The sequence below is a fragment of the Lemur catta genome, chromosome 2 (assembly GCF_020740605.2).
Source record: "Lemur catta isolate mLemCat1 chromosome 2, mLemCat1.pri, whole genome shotgun sequence".
NCBI classification, from domain to species: Eukaryota; Metazoa; Chordata; class Mammalia; order Primates; family Lemuridae; genus Lemur; species Lemur catta.
Genome location: NC_059129.1, coordinates 7,686,126 through 7,704,327, shown reverse-complemented (window position 1 = coordinate 7,704,327; position 18,202 = coordinate 7,686,126). Strand labels below are relative to the sequence as shown.

General features: G+C 48.5%; 1 protein-coding gene across 4 annotated transcripts in view; it reads right to left on the bottom strand.

The window, feature by feature from the left end:
* CLEC16A (C-type lectin domain containing 16A) overlaps positions 1 to 18,202 on the bottom strand; it is a 200,255-nt gene that overhangs the window by 150,343 nt on the left and 31,710 nt on the right. For 3 of the 4 annotated variants that reach the window (XM_045542590.1, XM_045542593.1, XM_045542594.1), the window contains exons 9-10: positions 17,936 to 18,049; positions 2,953 to 3,184 (exon numbers count right to left, since the gene is read on the bottom strand). In XM_045542590.1, coding sequence (XP_045398546.1) covers positions 2,953 to 3,184; positions 17,936 to 18,049 — 346 coding nt within the window. The remainder of the gene's footprint in view (positions 1 to 2,952; positions 3,185 to 17,935; positions 18,050 to 18,202) is intronic. The other variant, XM_045542592.1, reaches the window with a different exon arrangement.

The window sequence follows — 18,202 nt, the reverse complement described above, 5'->3', positions numbered from 1 at the left end:
CTGAGGTGCTTGCTAGAGAGGAAATAATGCGAAGGAGAAAACAGCCACATGTCTACCTCTAAATAGGAAGGGAGAGGATGGCTCTGAGAGAGACGGGGAATACCCAGAAATGGTGTGGCTTTCTGGGGGAGAATGTGCTGTTTCTGCTGGCCCAGCATCCATGCCCCCGCATCTGATAAACACACCTCGTATTTTACTGTGGAAGCCACCGTGGGGTAGGTTCATCACTCGGGCCCGACCAATTGGCCCAGAACACCTCTGGGGGACGTGGACCCGAGCCAGGCCCACAGCGCCAGCTCGCATCAGACCCAGCACGGCAGCTGCTGCGGCCACCAGGGAGGACAGGCTACTTGGTGGTTACGCCGGCAGGGTGCGAGCCTGGAGCTGCACCTGGTCCAGCTCCACCCAAGCTTCTCAGGAACGTGAACAATAAGCACCCTTTTTGTTTAAGCCAGTCTGAGGTGGATTTCTAAATCCTGCATCCACAAGAATACCAATGTACCTTCATTAAAACAAAAACAAAAACAAAACAGGTCATCACGTGAAGTATATTTTCTATGCTCACAGTTTCTAGATGGGGAAAATGAGGTCCAGAGCTTAAGGAGACCATCCAAGGCACACAATAAACCTAGATGCTGAGACATCCCCATCTACACTGGTCTCTGGTTTGCAACGTGAATGAGAAAATGTGCCCGACACCCTTCCAAGTCCCAGGAATTAACAGCTGTGCGGTTTTACCCAAACACAGACACAGTCTAGGAAGAAAACACCCACCAACCACACCTTCAAATATGAGAATAACTGAGAGAGCAAATATTCAATTCATAAAGCTCCAGAATACAACCGCTGCTGCCTCGCAGGACTGGTCTGGGAAAGTCCTGTTTCTCTTTGGTGAGCCGTGGGAAGATGACAGGACCATCATATCTGGAATGACTAATATGTTCAAGAAATTAGGAGGGCAGCAAAATTGCCAAGGGAGTCACTGAGAACCACACCTGACCAAGCAAGCTCTGAAGTCAACACCAAATGTCCCAGGAAGGCCTCTGGGGAGACGCCTGGGTCCTGTCTGGCACAGTCAGGCTGAGCAACTGCCTGGGAACCATGTTTTGGAGGCAGGTACCCTGCACGGGGCAGCTGGGCTCAGTGCCCAGGAGCTACCACTCCGAGCAGCCCAAGCTGAAACGGCAGCTTCCTGAGCTGGCCTGAAGCCCCTGTATTCTGGGACGGGGCCACTCCTCTAACTAATTTGATTGTGCTTTGGGGCCCAAGCCTCCCTGTCCACACCACTGTTAGTCACAGCTGAGGCCTCGTTAGACAGCATCCCTTAAAAGGACTGGAATGAAAGCAGCAGCATCTTTCCAAAATAAAATTGACAAGAACACAGTGTACAAGATGAGGTAAAGATGTCCATTTTTCCCCCAGTGTGGCTATAGAACAGCTAGGCCTAAGGTTTAGGCAGACCATTTTCTTCTGCATTAACAAACAAACAAAATCAAAATGACCCAAATAAGCAAATAAGTATGGCTTACCTTGTGTTTGCCCCTCACTTCCCCACCTAAGTGATATTTGTTGACAAAGGTTTCCCGGGCCAAAAAAGAATTCCTAAACCAAAATGCTTACTACACACTTTGAACAGAAATAAAAGCAGGCTGGAAAGATCTGAACCTTAAAAAGAGGACTGGTTGGCACCAGAGAGACATTGTGATTATACTTATCAAAGTGTGATTGTGGCATTCACTGATAACTGCCAAGAAAATCATGATGGGGCCAGCAGAGTAGGGGTGGAGGCATGTTCTGGCTGCAGAATTGCAGGCAACTCCCAAAGGCAAATGAGTTCCCAGTCACTGATCCCGTAAGTGGCTCTGTGTTATACAGCTTCTGATGTCCTAGGCTGGGGGGCTCGCACAGTCCCTGCTAACAGGGCTGGGGAGAACTGGCTTCAAAGCAGCCACCGCGAGCCCAGGAGGACGGCTCATGGGAAGTGTTTCCCACTCCCATGGTGGACACAGCCAGGCTGCTGCAAAGAGGCTGAGTTTGCCCCAGGAGGTGTGGCTGGACCTTCCCTCCAGTGAGCAGAGCCGCTGCCCGACTTCTACCAAGTATCAAACTCCCCACCACCTCCCTTGATCCCTCCAGCCCCCATGCCCAGGGCCACAGCCAGAGACCCCATCTGTGTAGCTGTGAGCCTGGCCCGTGAGACATGCAACTGGACAGTTCAAGTTTGCTTAATCCCAGAGTAAATGCTCTCCAGCTCAAGGTTTTAGCATCTAAACCAGAGAGAGGTGAAAAATCAACCAGAATCATTCCCAAGGGCAAAAAGACGAACACATGCACCACACACAAGTGTACCACATTATAAACAGGACTTTTAAAAAATCTTGATGTAAGAATCAAGGGGATTATATCTGATGATTTGATTCCAAAAACACATACTCCATTTCACTAACCACAAACCCCCTTTCTTCCCACAGTACGCTGGATACAAATCCTAATCCTGGGGCATCAGGAGTAATTACAACAGCAATAAGGATAAAGACGCTGACAATAATAATAATCATAGTAGTAGCAACAACAAATACTTATATGGCCTTTAACACGGGCCAGGCACTGTTCTGAACACGTTACACGTATTCATTCATTTAACTCTGGTGATAACACTACAGAGTAGGTACTATTTGTTACCCCCTTTTACAGACAAGGAAACCGAGGCACAGGGTTATCACCCATTACTTGTACTGGATTTGCGTGGGACGCACAGCCCACAGCTGTATCTGAATGGCTGGCTGTGTAGAATGAGGTGTAGAATGAGGTGCACCAGTGTCAGGAATGAACAGAGCACCCACTGGACACACGTCGGGGGCAGAAGGTAGGGTGGGGAGGATACAGACAGCAGCCTCGCTCTTGGGCAGGCCGGTGGCATGGGCGCAGGGCAGTGTTCACGGGGACACTCACCTTCATTCTCCCCACTCGTCTTGATGCCTTTGGAACCACCCTCTGTACCTTTAGCCTTCTCAGCGTCTTCTTGGGCGTCCTCGGTGGGCCCTTTCTCCTCATCTTCTTCTTCCCCAACGTTTTTGTAGTTAGGTCTCTTCTGCACCCGCCTCTTGCCCTTGTGCTTGTTCATCTCAAGGGACCGCTCGAGTGACTCGGTGGGTTTAATGAAGCACCGAATGCTGGGCTTAGCCTAGGAAAGTCGAACAAAGGCAACAGGTGAATCTGAGCACTGCACCCTCACGAGATGCTATCAAGCTGTCCTAAGAAATAATCTCCAGAACAACAAATGCTACCTCCTGATCTATTATTATGCCTGTTATTAACACCACCATTATTACCAAATAATCAAAACGATAGCACCAGCTACCATTTATTGCCCACAGTCCAAAGTCAGAGATGCTGCACCTCACCAGGACCAGCTCTATGCTCCCAAGGGTCAGTTGTTTGCATCAGAAAAACACTTCCCATTAACATTTCTACGGTACTATGGGCCAGACGCTGTTCTGAGTGCCCTGACTATATTATCTCACTTAAATTTTGCAGCAACCACCTGAGATAGTACTTGTCATCCTCATTGTACAGATGAAGAAACTAAAGCTCAGAGACATTAAATGGTCTGCCCGAGGTCACCCAGCCGCGAGGTAGCAGAGCTGGGATTCAAAACCACATACCAGCCACACAATCTGTGCTTTAGCTACAGCACACTGATATTATTATTAATTTCAACTTAAATAAAAAACCATATATCACTACAGGAAGTGGAACACAAGCATGCCTTGCTATTATAAAAATAAATAACCAAAAAGAAAAAGCAAGGTATACTGAGTGTAGTCAATGCTGGCCCTCTTTAGAAGAGGCTGGCAAGTATCAGCAATGAGTCAAAGATCTGCTCGCCCCAAAGGAAGAAGTTTTTCCCTGGAAAAGTCAGAGGCTTCATAGAGAAATTTAAAAAGGCCTATGTCACCTGTGGTTCATGTCCATACTGCTGTGTCTCAGTCCTCATAACAGCCATGATATATAGGAATTATTAATCCCATTTTATAGTTGAGAAAACAGAGGCACAGAAAGGTTAAGTGACTTGCCCGATGTCACACAGCTACTGAGCTGCAGGTCAGAATTTGAGTTGGAGCCTGCCCATCTCCAAAGCCCAAGCTCTTCCTAAAATAATAGTGTTTCCAGGGGAGCTCAAACTCAGCTGCATATTTAATACTCTTTCAAGAGTATACACATGCAAATGGACCAGGTCTAGAAGGGAGCCAAAGACAAAAGAAAACTGATTTGTTTGGGGCAGGATTTTGATGAAAGTGTTTTCTCTTTCCAGAGTCTGGATAATGTTCAGACATCATTTTGTCATTAAAAAAAAGTTTTAAAATAAACTTTTCCATTATCTTGATGTGGATTATCCATCTTCTGAATTTACCCCAAACCACCACCAATTGCATTCTGGGGGCCACCGTACCTTGCCAGTAAGTGGAATGTGCTCAAGGAACACAGATTAATTTCAATAACGCTCAAAACAAAACTCAATTGAAAGCTAAATTAGCATCTAAATCCAAACATTAATTTTTATTTACCCACTTTGGATTATTCAAACACAAAAATGATAGATAAATTCAGACATGATTCTGCTGTCCAGGAAACCCAGATTGTGTATTACAGATGTCAACAGCCGAGAGCCCAGAGATAGGAGCCTTCCGAGTGAGCACTGTGTGACAGACGGCATCCATCAAAGCCCACTTGGGTGCTGTGTGTGTGAACGCAGCCCTGCATGCCCCCCTCATCTTCTCCTGGAGGACCTGAGCCCGGGAAGTCAGGGCCCCAAAAGGAAGTGACTCACTTCCTCCCATCATCACCTACTCCCCCAAAATTTTAGAGCATGCCACACAGCAATTGAAGCTTTCAGAAACAGAAAATCGAGGCCAAACGCAGAGCAAACCCACTCTAGTTAGAAGTTACGAGCAGAAATTCACACAGATAGGTGGAAAAACCCCTCCCGAAGCTCTATATGGCCTCAGATGTACAGAACAACTGGTAGAACTTTGGAAAGTGAAACAAAGTTCTTGGGGCCCAGAACCAGTCAGAGTGGTCTGAACCCCAGCCCAGCTGGACCCTTCGCTGGCTGTGCGGCCTCTCTGAGCCTCAGGTTCCTTGTCTAAAACAGAGGGAGAGTAATTCTGGCCCCTTAGAACCAAAAGAAAGTATGGATATAAATCTCCTTCAGAGCCTGGTGAAACAGGAAGCACTTAAGATATGACAGTTGCCTTCTTTTCTCTGCCTGCCTCCAAAAAGAAAGAAAGAAAGAAAGAAGAAAGAAAGAAAGAAAGAGAAAGAAAGAAAGATCAACTGTAAGAATGAATTTAAAAACTTTCCAAAGGGATCTGCTTTTTCTGGATGATCAGGTGTTTGGGGGGGAGGGAGGCCACGCTTACTAGGGAAATTTCAAACCTTTAAAATGCAACCATCCAGTGAATAGCTGGAAATAACCTAAATGTCCATCGACAGGGGAGTGGTTAGATGATTATGGCCTGTCTGTCCACACAGTGGGACTCCACGTCAATGTTAGAAAGACTTAGGTCATTTTATTCCCAGATGTACTGATGCAGACACAGCACCAGGATGAAAAAGCAGAACAGAGCACATAGTAGGTCTCTTTCGGATAGAGCTTTTCAAAGGCTACATACGATGGTGTAAACATAACTTTTCCTGGAATGATGCGTAAGAATGGATTGGCATTTCATCTTTGGGGAACTAAAACAAGCAGGGGCATCCGCACAGCACATGTGTGGTTTTTCATTTCATTCCTTTCCATTTGGTTTGAAATTTCTAGTCATGTATATCTACTAACTTTATTTTGAAAAATTCAAGGGGTCATTTGGACATTGGGGCTACGGACTACTTTTGCTTCCTTTTATTCTTTTATATTTAAAAAAATCTGATTTTTTTCATTAATGCTAACAACATCAAGCACTACTGTTAGCATGGACAAGCTGGTAGAACTTGGCTGGGAAGAGTGGGCAGGGATTTGTGACCATCCCTGCTGCTCCAGTCATGATCCTTCTGGCTGCCGGCCTCTCATGAGTCTTCCTATTACCCTGGACAGCCCAGGATGTTCCAGACTGAAGACTTCTCAGGAGAAGTGTCCCTGTCCTTTTTCTCGCCACTGTGCTGTCAATACTAACCATGGTGCCTGGAGTGAAGCTAGGGCTCAACAGGCTGCTGCCAAGTGAACTCGTGGCTGCAGGAGCAAGTGCCTGGATGAGACTGGATGCAAAGTGAAAGACAGACTGGTAAAAAAGAAGAAAAGGAAGTGGGGAGGGAGGGAAGAAAAAACCCAAACTGAACTCAGCACAGTTAAAGAGCAAGCTCAATGAAACTAACCAGAAGTGGGAAAAGCCCACTTCAGAGTCAAAAATCAGAAGGCCTTTGGGTTTATCTTCTCATAAAGAAAGTACACAAGGCATGCACCAGAGAAAAGTATTCTGCAAACAAGGTCTACATTTGCCAAATGCCACCAGTTCAGGTTTCGCCAAAGTGTAGGCTCCCAGGTGCCTGAGGCTGGGCTACAGGAGGAGTATGGTGGGAAAGGGTCTCCTTGCTGACTGCAGTGGTTCTACCAGGCACTAAACTAGGAAACACAGGGGCCTTGAGCTCTCGTGGCTGGACGTTTGAGCTGGCTTCTGGAGTCAAGGTCAGCTGAAGGCCAGCAATGGGATTCCAGGGGTGCCCCAGGGCCTAACTACTCCCTACAGTGTCTGCACCTGCCTGCTGGTTCATGAAGCCTCCCACCAACCTAGCACCCCTCCACCTAAGGCTTTGATTCTTGCTTTTTAAAAAGTCAAATGCTCTGGGGAAGGCGACTCCCCCAGGGCTCAGCCATGACTAAGACCTTTCAGGGACTGGGGGATCTGAGAGCAAGTTTGGCCAGGGGGGCAGCAGGGGTTGGGAGAAAGGAGAAAAATAAGAAAGGGTCAGGTGCCTGAGTGAGGGGGCACATCACTGAGGGGACATATGCCAAACAGGATGTCCTCCACTAGGTCGGGGTGCACCAGCTTTGAGAGACCCGGACACAGACTGCATGTGAAAAAGCAAGCTGTAAGCAATGATTCAGTTTTTGATTAAAAAAACCCCAAAACTATAGTGCTGAAATATACGTATAGCATGTAGTCCTGCGTTGATAGATATTTACGTGAAAACACACAGAGAAAGGCCTGGAAGGATACACAAACTGAGAACAGTGGTTCCCTCTGAGGAAGACACTGAGGTTGGGGACTTTCACTTTCTGCTCTATCTGCTTCTGTATCATTCAGTTGTTTTGCCCCAAGAAACTACTGCCAGTACCGTTTAAATGTAAAAAATACCTTTTAGGAATGTGTTTAATGCCATTGAACTGCACACTTAGAAATAGTTAAGACAGTAAATGTTGTTTATTTCACCACAATTAAAAAAAAAAACTCCAAAACTTTAAAAAGGCCCATTTCAAAGTCAGAATGGCGATTACCTTGAGTGGGGTGGGATGGGGGCGCTGGTTATAGACTGGAGAGGGGATGCATGGGATGCTAGAAATGTTTTCTGTCTTGACCTGAATTATACACAAGTATAATCATGTCCAAAATCTTCAAGCACTACAACACCTAAGATGACTATACTTTTATGTTCTTTATGTTATTCCTCAATTTTTTAAAAAAAGCTTACCCAGAGGATTTTCAATAAAGTCAGATTGTCGTAATGCCCTAAATACAAGGTCAGAGAGAATTAAACAAGCAGAGAGCTGGATTCAGTGGAGCCGCCAGAGGACGGGACCTGCTCATCACTGAGCAGCGAGGACGTGGGGAAGAGCAGGAAGCCCGGCCACGCCCCTCCTGCCCTCAGCGCAGCCGGGATGGGAGTCCCGCCGGGTACTGTCGTGTGCTGCGTACTACCTGGCAGCCCACGCAGACGCCGGCAGAAAGTTCACGCAGGAGTGATGAGGGCACAGAGGAAGCGTGGGAAGCTGTGCCAGCGCTGGGAGAGATCGGGGGAGATGAGGAGGCTTCACAGAAGAGGAGATGGCTGATTTGAGTCTTGAATGTCCACAGGAGTTCACAGGACACTCGAGAAGAAGAGGAGACTAGCACGAAGCCAGCTCAGAGCCCCAGCAGGAACCTGTGTGCTCCATGTGCCCGGAAGAGGCTGTCTACCCTTTATTTCTGTTAAGGCCTGGGTCACCTGGAGCTGGTATGCTTGATGACAGCTGCGGTGCCCTCGGACACAACGTGCTTGGCCAGCTCCCCAGGTCGCAGCAGATGCACAGCTGCTGGACTTCCCGGGAAGTCAGGGTGGTGGGACTGGGGCAGCCGCTGACACACCACACTCCCAAAGGAGTTCCTGCTGCTCAGGGCCTGGGAGGAAATGTCGGGGTGCCCTGTGGATACAATGCAGTGCGTGGGTTTCTCAGCACCTACCCAGGGGTGCAGTGGGGCGGGGGAAAAGTAGTGGCCAGCAAGTGACCGGGAAAGGGGATGTGAGGGGACCAGGCAGACCGACCTGGGAAGAATCTTGGTTGAGAACGGAAGGAGGGAGGAGAGACTGGTGGCCACAGGGGCAGGTGAGGGAAGGCGAGGTCACGCAGCCCCAGGATTCTGTCTGGATCTGCAGGAGCTGTTGTGACAATCAGGCTAAGACTTCCAGGCTCCCCCAGGCCTAGCCCAGCCACATGCTGAGGATGCTTCCTCCAACAGCTCTGCTGAGGGATTGGGAAGTAGGAGAAAGGTTTTCTCCTAAGAAAGGAGGCAGGCCACGTTAACTAACAAAAATATGCCCAAAGTGCCCAGAGCAGACCTGGGCCCAAACCTCACACCCACTCACTAACTGCGCAACCCTGACCAATCAAGCCCCAGTTTCCTCATCTGTCAGAACAGAGCCGACAGCAGATCGCTCGCAGGCCTCGAATGAGATCCTGGAGGCAAAATGCCTGGCACCAAGGGGCACTGGAGAAATCTTTACTTACCTGCAAGGCCCTGGCAAATAGGTCACTAGGGTGGAAGAGATGGCAGGGGAGGGGCTGACACTTAAAAAACAATCGAATTCTTTGTTTTAAACTTGACTTCCAAGCTCCTAGCAACTTGCCGTTTGCTGGTCTTCTGGTTTGGTACTGGGCTAGACTCAGCCTCCCTGAGATGCCACTGGGACCCTGGCCAACCTTCCCAATCTCTAGCCCTGGAGCTGGGATTGACAAGATGTAAAGCACAAGCCAGGGTGGGATCCACAGGCCCAGGGCCATCCCCCCAACCCCAGATCTACTGCTCCTTACCTTCCCGTCTATGGGCCTCAGTTTCCACACCCATCTGTGGACATCACATTAGCATCCCCCTCACAGGCTACGGAGAGTGCAAGAGACGGCACACTCTCCTGTTACTCTTTCCAGGTAACAACCACCATCCTTAATACTCAGCGAGCATGTGAAATGCGCCCAGCACTGCTCTGAGCACTTGCCATTGTGTCACTTTATCCTCCAGCTAATCGTATAGGGAAGCAGCTACACAGGGCATGGTGCTTGCCCAAGGTCACCCATTAGTGAGAGGCAGAGCTAGGACTTGAACCCAGGAAGAGTCTGGCTCCAGTGCCCACATGCATAACCATTCTGCTAAACAGCCCAAACGCCATTGCCTTCCCTAAGCACTTTCTGCATCTCCCAATGTTGGGCCAGCTCCCCGAACGATTGATACAAAGACAAAGCCAGGCCCACGTCACACTAATCAAAGATGCAGGCAGCTCTGTGACAAAAGCTCAGTGACAGTTTTCACACATCACTCATGAGGTGGCCCTCTAACCTGACAATGATACAGCCATCAACAACATGTAATCATTTCACATTTTTATCTCAGATACAGAGACCAGAAATCACAGCGGCTGGGCTTACACCAACCATCACCAATGGCACTGCAACACGTGGCTTTGCAACTGGCTGCCAAAGGGAAACGGTGGTAAGTGTAGCACAGGGGGCCTGCTCTCATCTCTGAACCGAGTGATCTGTAAGCAAACAGCAGACGGAATCGACTCCGGGGTGACGTACGGGTGCGCATTACTCGCCAAACTGAGTCGCGTGGGGCTGCTGAAAGCAACGCCCAAACAAACACGCATCCAGAATGCACAAGTGCAACCACATCAGTGAGGCGATCTGATAACGCTGCCAAACTTAATGCGGAAAATAAAAGCTATCGACTGGGAAACGAACATGAAGAGAGGTAACAGGCCACTTCTGTTAACAAGAAAAACGCGGCATTCTTCTCCACGAACTGCCAATTACCAGGCAGACTGCAGTTGCAGAAGCACAGACCAGGGAAACGCCCGTTCATCTGGAATCGGAACGGACTCAGGGCTCACAGGCTCGCACCGTCACATGCTCGGACTGTGACGCTGAGACGAGCAGCTGGTACCATCAGGACGGTCTCGCTAGGTCTGTGGGCCCCAGCCTCGCCTCCCTGGCCTTCTGCACCCCAAGTCACCTTCTCCGTCCCCTTCCATGCCTAGCACCGTGTCTGCCACTGTCTCTGGCATTCAGTCAAGAGCCAATAAATACTTGCGGGAAGAATTAATCGAACGATCCTTATGAGCATGGAACAGGCCTCTTCAATCCTACAAAATGAAGTATCTCCCTCATTAAACAATGACATACAAGAACTTATTTGGTATTTCTTTAGGGAGAGTATTTTATTAAATTTTGTTATCTAAAAAAAGATAATGAACTTGAACTATGAAATACTGGTGATTCTCCGTTACCCAAAACCGTCAGTCCGGAACGCTATACCCTTTGACATCTCATGCTAAACTGGAAGTGACCATCATTGCAGATGGTGACAAGAGGGCATGGAATAGGAGCTCTCTAGGGAAACCCCTACCTGCCAATCACCTCCTGGGATGAGAGCTGTAGTGTCCTCGGCATGAGTGACTCCCCCACCACTACCACCCCCCACCACTACCACCATCACCGCCAGGGGGACGGTTTTTACTTTATAGAAGACGAACACACTTGCTCATCTCATTTCATGGTCTGAACAAGCCAGAGAGTGAGGTAGATAATAATCATCACACGCTCCCATGAGGAAGCCAAGGCTCCCAGATCATTCCACTGGGACTGCAGGTGTCCAGCCCCAAATCCCACACTGTTAAATCTGCTGGAGTGCCCAGAAAGGGCAGGGGTCTCCGAGAGTGAGTGAAGGGGCCTCCTGCTCCATGTGTGGCCTCCCAGCATCCCGTCAGACAAAACACCCCCGAGCAAAACCAGGTTTCCTGGTTTGAGAACTTTGACGCCAACCAAGACTGGCTTTCCAAGGCCCATTGGAGATACAGAGCTTACTTCCTGAATTAAGACTGCCTGGGTGACAGAGCAAGACCTGGTCTCTTAAAACAAAAGAAAATCACAAGTGCCCAAAGAAGCCAGCCTGGTCATGAAAACAACACACCACACATGGACACCAGAAGTGGTGGGTGTCTCATTCGTCTGTCCCCATCCTCCATTTCCTGATTTTGGCTGAAACCTGGAAGAAGTCACCAATGGCATGAATTAGCTAGGGGAGGTCCCCATCAGCATGAGAATGTCATTCCACCCTCACACTGCAGTGCCATCTCCAGCCTAGTGGCTGCCCAGAGCCCATTCTGTGTCAGGGCAGATACAGAAAAGCCAGCCAGGGTCTGAATCATGAGCCTTCCACCCCCTCAGCCCCCACCTCCGTCTGCCCACTCTGCCCGCTCCATCTTGCCCTGTTGGCTCCTCCAGGATGTGGTGATGTGTAAGGCCTCTGGCCCCACTCTGGCTGGCCCAGTACCAGAACCCCTGGCCTGGGTCGTGGTCGCCTGCAGGCCTGGCAAAGGCTGCTCCCTCCTCGAGCCTCAACACTGTGTGACCCCCGTGAGCTCCCAGAGATGGGGAGAGGCAACTGTTTCTAAGACAACAATGCCCTCCGTGATGCTAGAATGTGTTGCACCCTGGATTTAGATCCTGTCACATCCTCTTAAACGTGAACCAGAGCTGCCACACTCAATACTTCTGCAGGCGAGAATGGTGCCTCAGAGCTGTGATTCCAATGAGGGACTGGGGGAGAGACCACAGTGGCCACCCAAAAGGGAGACTACACACTGAGTTCTAATTCTCTTATGGGAATGTTTGCAACTGGATTAATTAAAGCCCTTGTTTTATAGAAGTCTACTCACAATCAACCTTCTCCCAGAAGCCTATTAGCACTTTCAGGAAGAACAACATATGAGCCCCAGAACCAGCACTGCCTAGCTGGGGGTCACGAGTACAGTCAGGGTCACTAAAAGACTGGGGAACTCTAACCCCGGCTGGAAGGGGTGCTATCCCGCCTGATGGGAGTCTCAGCACATGGGAGACTCAGCCGCCGTTGGACGTAAGCCCGGGTTGGAAAGAAAGCCCAGCAGCAGCGACAAGGGGACCCAAGCCAATTATCAGTGCTCTGAATCTGCAAACACACAACTCAGAGAAGCAAGGCTGCTACTTTCTTAGCCGCTGGCTCCAGACACCACATCCTGGAGGAGTATTCTGCTAAGCAGAGGGTCCAACTGCTAGAAATGACAGGTGTCACGCGGAGAACTGGTGGCTAGCATTGCAGATGTGCACTCGCTTTTCTGGATCCCCAGAGAATCATCTGGAGACCATCCCAACTGCCTAAACTGGTGCCGATAGAGAGATGGTCGATGTCCTTGTTTGGGGACAAGCAAGCCTATTCTGCCCCAGAATCCTCAGACCCAGAATTCACAGCTAACTGACCATGTGAATGCACATTAGCAGTTAAGTATTTGCACTTCCCAGAGATTGACTCTGGGTCCAGATGAGTGGAGAGCACAGAACGCACACATACTAGGCTAAGCCTGTCACTCAGTGGCAATGGTTACTATCAGTGCTGTCTTCATCATCATTGTCATTGCCAACACTTCTCCCACTCATGCCTTGGTGTCTGCTCAGAGGGCGCAGTGTGTGCTTCCACACTCGTCCCTCCAGACACTGCTCCCCAGCCCAGGGAGGGGGGTCCCAGGTAGGAGGTGAGAGGCCATGGTGCAGCCTCAGGAACTAAGATCGCTACAACAATAACATCTAACATTTTCACACTCGATGTGTGCTGGGCTTTGGAATAAGCACTTTACACAGCATTTAATCCTTGCCACAAACCCATGTTTGTAATTCTCATGATAGAGGTGAGAAACTGAGGCCCAGAGAGGTGGAATAAATTGCCCTGGGGACCCCAGTAAAATAAGGAGGATTCCGGGAGCCCCGGCAGTCTGGCTGCAGTGTTTGCTCCACTGGGCTGCCTCTGGAGGTGACACCCGGAACAACACGGAAAGCAGCCCACTCCAAGGCTGCTTGCCCCACACCCTGCCTCTGAGGCCAAGAGCGGGTGGCATGCCAGGGGCAGGCTCGCCAGCGATTTCTGCTCTGAGAGTCATCACGAGAACGTCACGAGAGCCCTGTGACTGCCACCACTTCACGCACTGAGTCACTCACTCCTTCACTGAGCACTTCCTGAGCATCTCTGGCAAGCCCCATGATGGCACGGGGCAGGCAGGAGTCTCTGAGACACGGTCCCCTGTCCCCACAGGGGTGGGAAGTGCCTGTGAGGGCAGGGTCACGTGTTTCCTGTGCACCACCGTGTCTCTAGTGTCTCAGCACGAGTACCTGACAGAGGTCTGCTGAAGGAATGGGTGAATGAATACAAAAACCAAGGAAACCATTCCACAGAAACCCAGGAGGGAAAAAAACCCATTTTAGGAAAAGTACCTACAGGTAATGATGCACATCCCAAATTCTAATCTATATGTTCATTCATTCTGCAAAAACAATGGGATGTTGGCAGTTTCAGAATTAGCATTCTCCAACTCTATTTCCCCAGACAAGCAACGCTATCTGCTCTGCATTAGAATCATGGCAAGAATTATCCCTTAGCAGGAACCATATCATTTCAATGCACAGATGAATTTCAATTAGACATTCATCTAACCATGCTGATGTGTTTTCCATTTAACCCTAAATTATAGTCCTTTCAAATAACTGTGAGCTCCCCTCTGCTTCTTTCTCTTCAATTTTGGTTTGGTTTTGTGAAAGGTCTGCTGGTAAAAATGAAGCAATACCAGTAACGTATCTACAAATTACGGGAAGGAGAAAGTAGGTTAAAAAAGACCAAGAAACTTAAAACAAGTATGATCAAACCACATCCGAGTTGGGCAGGAAACAATAGGAGACTGTTCTCACTCACAGGGAAGGAAGGTAAATCTCACCAGGACTATTGTCAAACAAGTCGCAGAAAGAGACTCACCTCGAGCTCTTCCTGAATCTCAACTGTAGTCATCAAAATACAACCGACTTCGATTTGGCACCCGGAGAAAGGCAATAACCAGAAGTCGAAAGCTGACACTTGCTCGTGGGCTGGCAATTCCCTCGCACTAGAGTCTCGTTTTCAGTTCAGGCAGCCACTACAGTCAGCAGTGTGTCCCAAAGGCAGCATGTGTCTCTCTCGCAATGGAGGTGGGACCTTCGTCCCAAGAAGAGGCCATTGGAGGAAAGAACAGATCTCCTGAACACTCCCTCTGACTAGACAGTTCAACTAAAGTGGATATCTTAAGCTGAGAGGTCACCAGTAACCTTCTGCAATTTGCTTTTGCTCAAACTGAAAACCCCAGGTATCTATGTCAATATCCTGCTTGTGATATTGCACCTAGAGTTTTGCAAAATGTTACCATTGGGGGGAACTGGGGAAGGTCTCTGTATTGTTTCTTACATCAGCATGCAAATCTATAACTTTTTCAGTAAAAAAATTTCAATTAAAAAAAACTGCATCTTGATGGATAAGTAGATAAAGAAAATGTGGTGTATACACACAATAGAATACCATTCAGCCTTAAAGGAGAGGGAAGTTTTTTTGTTTTGGGTTTTTTTTTTTTTTTTTGAGACAGAGTCTTGCTCTGTTGCCCGGTCTAGAGTGCCGTGGCATCAGCCCAGCTCACAGCAACCTCAAACTCCTTGGCTCAAGGGATCCTCCTGCCTCAGCCTCCCGAGTAGCTGGGACTACAGGCATGAGCCACTACGCCCAGCTAATTTTTTCTATATAGATTTTTAGTTGTCCGGCTAATTTCTTTCTATTTTTAGTAGAGACGGGGTCTCGCTCTTGCTCAGGCTGGTCTCGAACTCCTGACCTCGAGCGATTCTCCTGCCTCAGCCTCTCAGAGTGCTAGGATTACAGGCATGAGCCACTGCGCCCGGCCGAGAGGGAAGTTTTGACACATGCCACAACATGGATGAGCCTTGAGGAAATTATGTTAAGTGAAATGAACCAGTGACAGAAAGACAAATACTTTATCATTATGCTTATATGAGGTATCTAAAACTGTTAAACTCATGCAGAGAGCACAATGGTGATTGCAGAGACTGAGAGAGGGGGAGGTGGGGGGGTGTTGTTCAAGTGGCATAAAGTTTCAGTTACGCAAGTGGCTCTGTAGCGCAGTAGATAGAACCTGGAAATTCTAAAGTTTCAGTTACACAAGATGCATGAGTTCTAGAGATCTCTTTGACAGCCCTGTGCCTACGGTCAACAATAACGTATTACATATGTAAAAATGTGTTGAGGGTAGATCTCCATTAGCGTACTTAGCACAATTTAAAGAACCCCGCAAACCCCAGAACCCCAGAGATCTCTGCATTTATCTCTTAGGGCACCAAGTCTAACTTCAGCACTGCCCTGGGTCTCTTACAGGAAAAGAATCTGTGCTGAAGCCCTAGCAGTTGTCTTGAGGTCTGGAAATCATGTGAAAAAAAAAAAAGAGTTCAAAGGGACCCAGTACATCTCAAATAGTTCTTAACATAAATGCCATGTCTGTCAGCGGTGGGCTGGGTGGGGACAGGGCAAATTTAATGGTAAACATGTGCCTCAGATGGGGGCGGCCTCTGCAATGCATCCTGTAGAAACACATGCATAAAGCGGACCAGATCTTCTGACTGTTCAAGAGACTCCAGAAATCTGGACTTTACTTTCTAAATTTTAATGTTGGTAATTCATAAAATTGTCTTTTAAACACGGTGAAGAATAAACCAAACAGGTCTAGCTAGGGCCAGTTTGCAACCTGCTGGGCACTTGAGATATATTTTCTCCCCATCCTCCCAGCAGCCCTCCGGCGCAGGGCCTGCTCTCCCTGTATTTTAAATAGGGAGAAACAACTCGCCCAAGGGCACCCAGCTGGCAGGGTGCTCGGCAGCTCTCAGGCCCAGCTGGTTCTGCTGACTCAGCATTCTGTTACTTAACATTCATTTAGCAAATGCTCATTTAAGAAAGTTGCAGAGAAGTATCTCCAGCTCCATAAACACTGAGTCAGCTGCACATTTTCCAGACCATGTGTTGTCACGAGATAGACCACCAGGAGAGTCTCTGTGTTCAACAAGTCACCCCTGTCACCTCCAGGTTAAATCTCTTCACTAAACACTTCTTGCCTTGAGAGCACTTGAGCTAGAACATTGATTTGCATATTTGATCCACGTCTGTCTCTCCGCTGGTCTCTAAAGCTCCAATATGACAGGGACTATTTATGATTTTGTATATCCTCAGAACTAGCATGATGCCTGGCCCAAAGAAAAAGTTCAATAAACACTTGGTTCAATGAAATCAAGAAAGGGATAGGCCAGACAGGGGCCATGAAAAGGGCCCATTCAATTCCGCTGAACTAACGCCACCACCACCAAGGACAGAAAGTTTCTGGGAACCTTTTCAGAAGCTCTCATGCTCCCTTGAATAGCAAAATGGCCTGGCCAGACCATTGTACACCAAAAACCCAGAAGGGCAGGGCCTCTTGTGATTGTGCTCAATGCAGTGGTAACCTTCCACCCCCAGGGTCACATCCCACCCGCTCGTCCAGGGATGGCAGCAGCGTCTACCGCAATAGGGTGAGCCGGCCCTTTTACCAGTGCGGCTACGGCCTGAGCACCTGGCTGCAGAGATGGTCCCTTATGAAACAGCCTTTGCACAAAGCACACTGTGCTCATCTCTGACACATATGCCAAGCCCATGCTGCAGCCAATACGATGACAGGCAAGATATAAGGAGCTTAGAGTGGGTAAGATCTCTGAAAGAGAACCAGCCACAAGGGCCTTCTGATCCGTGGGTATGGTAAGGGCACAGGTGCGGAGGCAGAAACACAGGGCATGCTGGGAGAAAAGTGAGTTGCACCAGAGCTAAGGCAGCCTGGAACTCAGGATGGCAGGAGGGATGACAGCAAAGACATACAGGAGCAAGCTGGGAAAGCCTCGGGGGGAGGCACAACACTGGCCATCAAGTGCTTTCCTTCAATAGTGTACAAAATGCAACTCCAAGGCTCCTACAGACCACAAACATGCTCCATTTAGTCCAAAGTTTGCCGATAATTTAAAACTAGAGAGATTATAGATAAAAATGCAGATTTCCAGCTTCTCTGGAAACATGAAAATATTTGGCGATACTACATCCATATTCCTAAATAATGACGGCAGGCTGGAGTGGAACAGCAACTGTTCACACAGGAAGAACACACTCCAAAATTTGCCACCGTCCCCCACTCCCTACTGCTCTCACCCAGGACCTGCATCATTCGTAGATGTTCACTGCCCAACCTCTGCAGAGACTGGTGCCTTGGACAAGGCATTCTCTCATTCTGTTCCAATAACAGTGTCTCACAGATACGCAATCTGAGGCTCAGAGTGGTGCAATTCCATGCTTAATAACATACCACCAACCAAATCCACTGTTAGTACCTGACCCGAGATTTTCCCAGGTATGTATTTCAAGACTCTGTTTAGGTTCCTTGAATTTCAGACCAGCTGACGCATCATCATTCTGTATAGGTAGAATATTAGTTTCTGATTTTAGAGAAACTCAAAGCAATGGCTTCTCATCAAGGTCGGAAAACCGTCCCAAAGCTAATGACTTACGGAACTTCTCTGAACATCCTGTTCAGTCTTAGCGTACATCTCAGACAGATCACCATTCAGAATGACTTCAGCTAACGAGTTCACCAGCGGTGCATGGTGTATAATTAGGAAGACCTGGTGAAAGAGAAGAAATGGGATTTGCATTCAAGGGTGCAGTCTTTAAACCTCTTCCTTTCCTGATCAGAAACAACCAGGCTGGGCTATATAAGGCCCACATTAAGCAGCAATTCCTGTGATGCAAAATGCAAAGAATGGGTCCTATTTAGC